General features: G+C 35.9%; 1 protein-coding gene across 1 annotated transcript in view; it reads right to left on the bottom strand.

Annotated features, from left to right (window-relative positions):
* Positions 1-448: 448 nt before the first annotated feature.
* LOC142234922 (uncharacterized) overlaps positions 449-9,053 on the bottom strand; it is a 316,873-nt gene continuing 308,268 nt past the window's right edge. The window contains exon 6 of the mRNA XM_075306133.1: positions 449-8,325. Within this exon, the coding sequence (XP_075162248.1) occupies positions 6,401-8,325 (1,925 nt within the window). The 3' untranslated portion in view covers positions 449-6,400. The remainder of the gene's footprint in view (positions 8,326-9,053) is intronic.

Genomic DNA, 9,053 nt, shown 5'->3' with positions numbered 1-9,053 from the left:
TCTTTATTGCTTTCATCGCTGAATTAGGCAGGTTCTTTTCGCAGGTTTTGCGCCATTTCATTTACACATGTGTGTTTGGCTGTTTCGTTGTTGTTGCTATGGCCAAACAAAGCGAGTCTGTTCACAAAAAAAAAAAAAAAACAACAAACACACATAAAAAGCAGAAATACATTTTCCAAAAATGAAATTTGTGGTGCGAGAACAAAAACAATTTGTTTTTTTTTTCGACCGTCGTTTGACGGGCTTTTCAACTAGTATTCCATGATTTGTGCAAGTTTTATAGGTAAGCGTTTTTCAAAATAAAACCTCCAGCTTTTCTTCAACATCTTCGAAAAGATTTTTCTATGCAGCTAAAAATATATATTTATTTATATAAAAATATTCATTCATTTCGGTGGGGGGGGGGTTTGATCCCCCTCACCCCCCCCCCCCCGTGAATACGGCCTTGCTGCCACTTTAACATATCCGCACTGACAAAAATATTGTCGTGAGGCCAAAGATTTCATGTCTTTAAAATACGAATGCAAATTTTGCTTAGCTTAGCTTATCTCTGATGTAAAGATTTTTGCCTTGTCCAAAAGTCGATAAACTTTTCAATGCATTCGTTTTTAAAGAATTAAGTGATTTGAATTAAAATTGAGTACATTAAAAAAAAACATTTGACTAAGGTCAACTTGGCTCTAATAATTTGGAAAAGAATAAATTAAAAATTGCTTCCTAGACTGAAGTGCGCAAAACTTAAATTTAAAAGAGAATTATGTCTTAAATTTGTCCTTGCTTCGATTCTCCGCATCGTTGCCTCGGAATCAGTACCAAAATCATTAGAGTAAAGACAAACCCTTTGGAATCGCGGTTGTTTTTTTCAGTCGACAACAAATTTATTTTTGTGTGTTTCGTTAATTCATTAATTCATGTTCGATTCAATTACAAATTTTAGAAAATATTTATACCGATGTTAGTGTCCTTTTCAAGATCAAACCCAGATATACACAGTCTTACACAAGTTTACATACCTTTGAGTTTTTAATCTTCTAACTAAACATGTTTCTTGTTGTTGTTTATAAACCACACCAAAAAAAATGTTCTTAAAAGTTAACAAATACTTTGTTTTTAAAATTATTTTACAAAAATTAAAGCATGTATATGCATAGTTTATAATATTTTATTATTTAAAGAAAATACAAATTCTTTAATCGTATGTAAACTTGTGTGAGACTGTGTATATGTAATCCTACCATTATCTCAATTATCCATTGAAAGAGTAAAACTGTTTCCTAATTAATTAATTCTCACTTGTCATTGAGTGGACTTAACCAGCATGTGCATCCATCCGCATGTTTAGTAGTAAGAATTTAAGTGCCAAAATAACAACAGGATACCGTGGTTATTGAGGGCAAGGGCAAATGAACAGCTCCACACCACCTAATTCATACAGCTACGCTAAAAACAAATTATTTACTTTAGTCAAGAAATGAAATAACCTCGGTACATAGTTCGGCTGAAAATTTTTTGGACTTTTTTTATGCCTACATAGAAAAAAATATGTTTTTTGATTCCAAAGATTATGATTTTTGATTAACGATTTTGGTATTGATTCCGAGCAAAAAAAAAAAAACAGAGAATTATACTAAGGATGTATTTAAGACGCAATTCTGTTTCAAATTTGAATTTAGAGTACCTGGAAACAAACTTGGAATCAGTACACTGAAAAAATAGTAAACCCACAATGAAGAAGAGTTTTGGTTAATTTTAGAAAATTTAGATTACTTTTAGAAAAAATTAACTAAACAGTAGTACAAACGCTAACATCACTCCGATATCACAAAAAATAAATAAATGTTTTTCAAGAAAAATATGAACATAGTTAAATAAATGGTTTATCTTGCTAAAGAAAATTTTGAGCATTCCATAAGAAATACACACTTAAAAAAAAAAGTGAACTCTCTATTTCACTAAAGCCAATTTAATTTTGTTTTAGTTCATGGAATTATTATATATAGAGAGAGTTTCGTTTACTCTAATAATTATACCCTGCGCCACACTGTGGAATAGGGTATTATAAGTTAGTGCATATGTCTGCAACACCCAGTAGGAGACGAGATAGACACATGGTGTCTTTGGCAAAAATGCTCAGGGTGGGCTCCTGAGTCGATATAGCCAAGTCCATCTGTCCGTGAACACATTTTTGTAATCAAAGTCTAGGTCGCAGTTTTAGTCCAATCGACTTCAAATTTGGCACAAGTATGTGTTTTGGCTCAGAATAGATCCCTATTGATTTTGGAAGAAATCGGTTTAGATTTAGATATAGCTCCCATAAATATATTTCAAATATATTTATCCCAATTTGGTTGAAATTTTGCAATAGGAGTACAATTAGTAGTGTAGTCAAGTGTGCCAAATTTTATTGAAATCGGTTCAGATTTAGATATAGCTCCCATATATAGCTTTCGGCCGATTTACACTCATATGACCACAGAGGCCAATTTTTTGCTCCGATTTAGTTGAAATTTTGCACAGGGAATAGAATTAGTATTGTAGCTATGCGTGCCAAATCGGTTCAGATTTAGATATAGCTCCCATATATAGCTTTCGCCCGATTTACACTTATATGACCACAGAGGCCAATTATTTAGCTCCGATTTAGTTGAAATTTTGCACAGGGAATAGAATTAGCATTGTAGCTATGCGTGTCAAATTTGGTTGAAATCGGTTCAGATTTAGATATATCTGCCATATATAGCTTTCGCCCGATTTACACTCATATGACCACAAAGGCCAATTTTTAACTCCTATTTAATTGAAATTTTGCACAGTGAGTAGAATTAGCATTGTAGCTATGAGTGCCAAATTTGGTTGAAATCGGTTCAGATTTAGATATAGCTCCCATATATATGTTTTTCTGATTTCGACAAAAATGCTCAAAATACCAACATTTTCCTTGTAAAATCGTCACTGCTTAGTCGAAAAGTTGTAAAAATGACTCTAATTATCCTAAACTTCTACTACATATATATCGAGCGATAAATCATAAATAAACTTTTGTGAAGTTTCCTTAAAATTGCTTCAGATTTAAATGTTTCCCATATTTATACCCTTCACCACTACTGTGGTACAGGGTATAATAAGTTTGTGCATTTGTATGTAACGCCAAGAAATAGTGGTCATAGACCCATCGTTTAGTAACCGATTGGCTTAGAATTAAATTCTGAGTCGATTTAGCGATGTCCGTCTGTCTGTCCGTCCGTCTGTCTGTATATGTAATTTTGTGCACAAAGTACAGCTCGCAATTTAAGTCCGATCGTCCTCAATTTTGGCCGTTTCTTGGGACAGAGACAATCGCTATTGGTTTTGGAAAAAATCGGTTCAGATTTAGATATAGCTGCCATATATATTTATCCCCGATTTGGTCATAGTTAGCGTGTTTATCAACCGATGTTCTTCAAATTCAGTATATCCAAATATTTTATGAGTCTCGAAAAACTTGCAAAATATCAGCCAAATCGGTTCACATTTAGATATAGTCCCCATATATATCTTTCGTCCGATTTAGACTCATATGACCACAGAGGCCAAAGTTTACTACCGATCTTCGTGAAATTTTGCACAGAGGGTAGTATTGACATTCTACCAATGCTTGGTAAATTTGATTGAAATCGGTTCAAATTTAGATATAGCTCCCATATATATCTTTCGTCGATGTATATAGCTCACATATGTATATCTTTCGCCCGATTTGGACTTATATGGTCTCAAAAGCCAAAGTTTTGCCCTGAGTTACTTCAAATTTTGCACAAGCGGTAATTTTAACGGTACTATTGTATGTGCCAAATATGGTCAAAATCGATTCAGATTTAGATATAGCTCCCATATATATATTTCGTCCGATTTGAACTTATATGGCCTCAAAATCCAGGGTTTTGCTGTGATTTGGTTCAAATTTCGCACAAGGAGTACGTTTAGTAGTATAGGTAATTGTGGCAAATTTGGTTGAAATCGGTTCAGATTTAGATATGGCTCCCATATAAATCGCCCGTCCGATTTGCACTCATATGACCAGGGGGGCCAAAGTTATACTCCCATTTACGTGAAATTTCGCATAGATAGCAGAATTATTATTCTAACTATGCATGTCAAATTTAGTCAAAATTGGTTCAGATTGTATATTGCTCCCATATATACGTACACCAAAGTTGGGGAAATATGGTAGACTGTTTCATATTTTAGACCCATTTTCAATGGGATTTTCCTCCAATTGACTGGATAGTTTCCTCAGAGAATACAAATATGGCCAAAATTCTCACACTTTACACAAAATTCTGTGATTATTTCCCCATATCTTTTAAATAAGGCTCCAAGTCGCCCGACTAGACCAAATAATATATCACAACCCACACTTGACCAATACACTGCTCCACAGTGTGGCGCAGGGCATAAGTATGGGAAACATTTAAATCTGAACCAATTTATTTATTTATGATTAATCGCTCGATAGATATTATTGTTATTATTATTAGAAGTATAGGAAACTTTGACTAATTTTTACATGATTTCGACTTAGTATTAGCGAATTATCAAGGAAAATGTGTGTATTTTGGACATTTTGGCCCAAATCGGAAACACATATATATGGAAGCTATATCTAAATCTGAAGCGATTTCAACCATCACAATGGACTGAATAGTCTAAGTGAGCCTGAATCTTAATCGGGCTGCCACTTTAACCTAACCAAAACGATTTCAACATGCATAGTTACTATGTTATTTCTACTCCGTGTGCAAAATTTCACGTAAATCAGAGTACAACTTTAGTCTCTGTGGTCATATTATTGTAAATCGGGCGAAAGATATATGTGGGAGCTATATCTAAATCTGAACCGATTTCAATAAAATTTAGCACATTTAACTATACTACTAATTGTAGTTTTGCGCAAAATTTGAAGCAAATCAGGGTAAAACTCTGGCTTCTGGGGCCATATAAGTCCATATCGGGCGAAAGATATATGTGGGAGCTATATCTAAATCCGAAACGATTTCAATATAATTTAGCACATTTGACTATGCTACTAATTGTACTTCATGTTCAAAATTTCAAGCAAATCAGGGTAAAACTCTGGCTTCTGGGGTCATATAAGTCCATATCGGACAAAAGGTATATATGGGAGCTATATTAAAATCTGAACCGATTTCAATAAAATTTAGCACATTTGACCATACTACTAATTGTACTTCTTGCGCAAAATTTGAAGCAAATCAGGGTAAAACTCTGGCTTCTGGGGCCATATAAGTCCATATCGGGCGAAAGATATATATGGGAGCTATATCTAAATCTGAACCGATTTCAACCTAATTTTAAACACTTGACGATATTGCCAATTGTACCCCTTTAAAAAAAAAAAAACTTCAAGCAAATTAGTAAAAAACTCTGGCTTATATGACCATATAAGTGCATATCGGGCGAAAGATATATATGGAAGCTATATCTAAAACTGAACCGATTTCTTCCAAAATCAATAGGGTTCTATTTTGACCCAAAATACATACTTGTGCCAAATTTTAAGTCGATTGGACTTAATTTGCCACCTAGACTTTGATTACAAAAATGTGTTCACAGACAGACGGACATGGCTAGATCGACTCAGGGGCCGGCTCCGAGCAATATTGCCAAAGCCACCGTATATCTATCTCGTCTCCTTCGGGATGTTGCAAACATATGCACTAACTTATAATATCCTGTTCCACAGTGTGGCGCAGGGTATAGAAAGCTTAAAAAATGTTAAATGAACATTTTGCTGCTAAATACAAAAAATAAATGCTAAATTTATTTGCAAAAATGCTAAAATGGCCACACTGTGTAGCAGGTGAGTCAGAGTGTACTCTCTCAATTTTATCCACTGTGAAATTGAAGTAAACCAAAAATATAAAAAGTGTAGGAAAGTTTCTCATATTGGAATAATTTTAACTGAAACATGATATTTTCTATGAAATAAAATATCGTTAAATTTGCTTTAGCGCGTTATTTTTTGAGTGTAGATTCTATTGTGTCAAATCCATGGTATGGGCCTCACTGCCGCTATTTTAGTTTGATTTTTTTTTCACTTGCTGTATTTTAGAATTCAAGTAAATCTTTAAACTATGCACTCTCTCACATTTTGTATTTACTGTATACTCTCTCTCTCTCTCTTTCTTTTGCTCCCCCTATATATACCACTGACTAATATCGACCGTATTTATTGCCATCAGTAATGCCAGTTATTATATTGCGGATGATACCATAGCCGATAATGGTAAAGCCAGAGTGTACTCTCTCACTCTCAATTTTTTTTGACTGTGCACTCTCTATCTCCCCTCTTTGCATTACCACCATATCTACAAATATAGCATTGTGTAGAATGCTAGCCATTTTACACCAATGTTCCCAACTGACTAATATCGACCGTATTCATTGCCATCAGTGATGCCGGTGATGATGTTACAGTTGATGCCATAGCCGATAATGGTAAAGCCAGAGCCCTTGTTCCATTTATCGGTGCAACTAATGATGATGCACCATTTCTCGATGTGACAGGATGTGAGTTTTGTTGCTGCCATTTCGAGGATCCCAATGTCGGTCCAGAGATTTGAAAATGTGGCAAAGGAAGGGTGGTGTGTTGCAGGGGTTGCTGATTTAGATTTTGGCTTTGCTCCTGGTTGTTGGCGGCAACAGACAATACAAAGCTTACTGGCAAGCAAGAGGTGATAATTTCCATGGGCTTTGGTGAATTTGCATTTGAGGTGATGGTTATTGGTGATGTTACTCTCGAAGAGGCTGCAACCATTGTTGTTGACGGTGTTGGCAATCCCAATGCTAATGATGTTGCTTGCAATGCCTTCGTTACATTAGGTAATGAGGATTGTATAGTTGTTGCTTGTGTTGTTGTCGTTGCATATGATATCGGTGTTGTTGTACCTATTGTTGATATTTGCTGTTGTTGTTGTGATGTTTGCGTGTGGAACATTTGCTTTTTAATGGTCTTGACATGTTGCACATGTAATGATGACAGCATGTTTTTATCCAAGACACCACCGACGGATGACACTTCTGCTTTTGTTGGGGCTATATGGGCCGATATGGGGGATAATGAAGCTTCTGCTGATAGTGATGATGGTGTTATTGGTCTGCTTGCCAGCCTTATTGGCTGTGTGTCCTGGTTAATTTTCAAGGTTTCTTCTGGTAGAGAGGATATTGCCTTGCCTGTAGACGAAATGATTTGGTCCACATTATGGCCATCATTATTAAATTGACTTTCACTTTGTGGTTGTTGATGCAGCAACACTGACACACTTATCTGATGATGGTGCTGATGCTGGGTATGGTTTGCAGGCTTAATGGCAACCTCATCCCCCCCTTTATTGTTGTGCTGCTCATCCCGTTCATTTAAATTTCTCAACTGAGTGGTCGCATCGTAGCCCGGTTTGGCAATGAGCTTTTGTAATTGCTCCACTTCCTCAACTGATTTGATATTGCTTAAGGATATTCTAGGATTGTCCTTGGAGTTTTCGAGCACTTGGCCTGCATCCACAGTTTCGGGTCTTTTCATTGCGTGCTCATTGGCAATATTCTGTTGCAGCTCTTCAGGCTGTTCGATTTGCTGTTGCCTCAAGTATTCCAAACTTAAGCGTTCCAATACCAAGAGTTTCTTTTGTAGTTGTTCATTGGTCTCCATAAGATTGGCCTCGACTCGTCGTATACTGCCACATTGTAAAGCCAAACTATGGTCCAATTTGTCCATTTCCAATTGAACATCCTTTTGAGTTTGATTGGCCTTCTTCAGCTGATGTTTGCGTATCTTTGCCTGCAATTTAGCAGCTTGTTCCTCCTCCTTTTGCAATTGTTTGTTTATGGAGTAAACTTTCTCCCACCACAGTATTTGCATTTCCATATCCGCTTTAGTTGATGCATCCGCAAAGCCTCCATCACTAGCACCACCCCCACTGCCGTCATTACGATTGTGGTCATGCTCATTGATAACGCTTCCTGGTATGTGGGTACTTGAGCTGTCCCCATAGAGTTGTTTTAGCAATCGTTCCTCCTTATCTCTTGGATGTTGACCGTTTCGCGTAGATTCATCATTGACGGTGGATTTTTCCTTGTGGTATCGTTTCTTTTTCTCTTTTTTATCCCTTTTAGCGTCTCTGCCATTCTTATTTCTGGGTCGAAAATTATCCAGCATATCCATAGCTAAGGTATCCTTGTGTGATGCCATCATTTGGGTTGTAACACTGCTGGCCACCGTTGCCGTTATCGATAATATAGGACTATTTCCAGTGTTGGATTGGTATTGATCATCTTTGCATGATGTTGGGTAAATATAAAATGAAAAGTAGAAAAAGTAGACGAAAATATATTAAATATATATTTTGATTAATTGAAGCAATTAAGTCCTGTAAGAGGAATTTTGTTTTATTGAGGCAATATTATTTCTACATTTAAGGATAGCAAATTTACATAGTGGGTATATTCATTTGAAAGAAATATATTGGGTAGTCGAAAAAGTCTTTGTGTATTTTGTCAATAGATGTCGATGGAGACGTCGGTGCAACCAATCGCATTGGGCCATAACATATCGCATTGGAAAGGTGACATTCAAGCTTACACTTCGTTTGACCAAAAACCAAATTAAATTCGGAAAAGTTGAACAAAGGTTACAGCAAAATGAATGATAATTATAACAAGTATATACGGCCGTAAGTTCGGCCAGGCCGAATCTTATGTACCCTCTACCATGGATAGCGTAGAACCTTCTTCTAAAGACTGTCATCCACAATGGAATTACTTGGGTTGTGTTATCTTAAAACTTCTTAACAACGTTTTCTAAATTGTGAGTTAGTCCATACGTGATATATATTAGACAAAAAAGGTATGTATAGGTAAGTTTACAAATAATTATGAATCGATATGGACTTTTGCACGGTACGTAGAGAGCCAGAATTGAACAAGTATAAACGGCCGTAAGTTCGGCCAGGCCGAATCTTATGTACCCTCCACCATGGATTTCGTAGAAACTTCTACGAAAG

This window comes from Haematobia irritans, chromosome 4 (genome assembly GCF_050003625.1).
Source record: "Haematobia irritans isolate KBUSLIRL chromosome 4, ASM5000362v1, whole genome shotgun sequence".
NCBI lineage: Eukaryota > Metazoa > Arthropoda > Insecta > Diptera > Muscidae > Haematobia > Haematobia irritans.
This window is presented reverse-complemented; position numbering and strand designations above follow the sequence as displayed.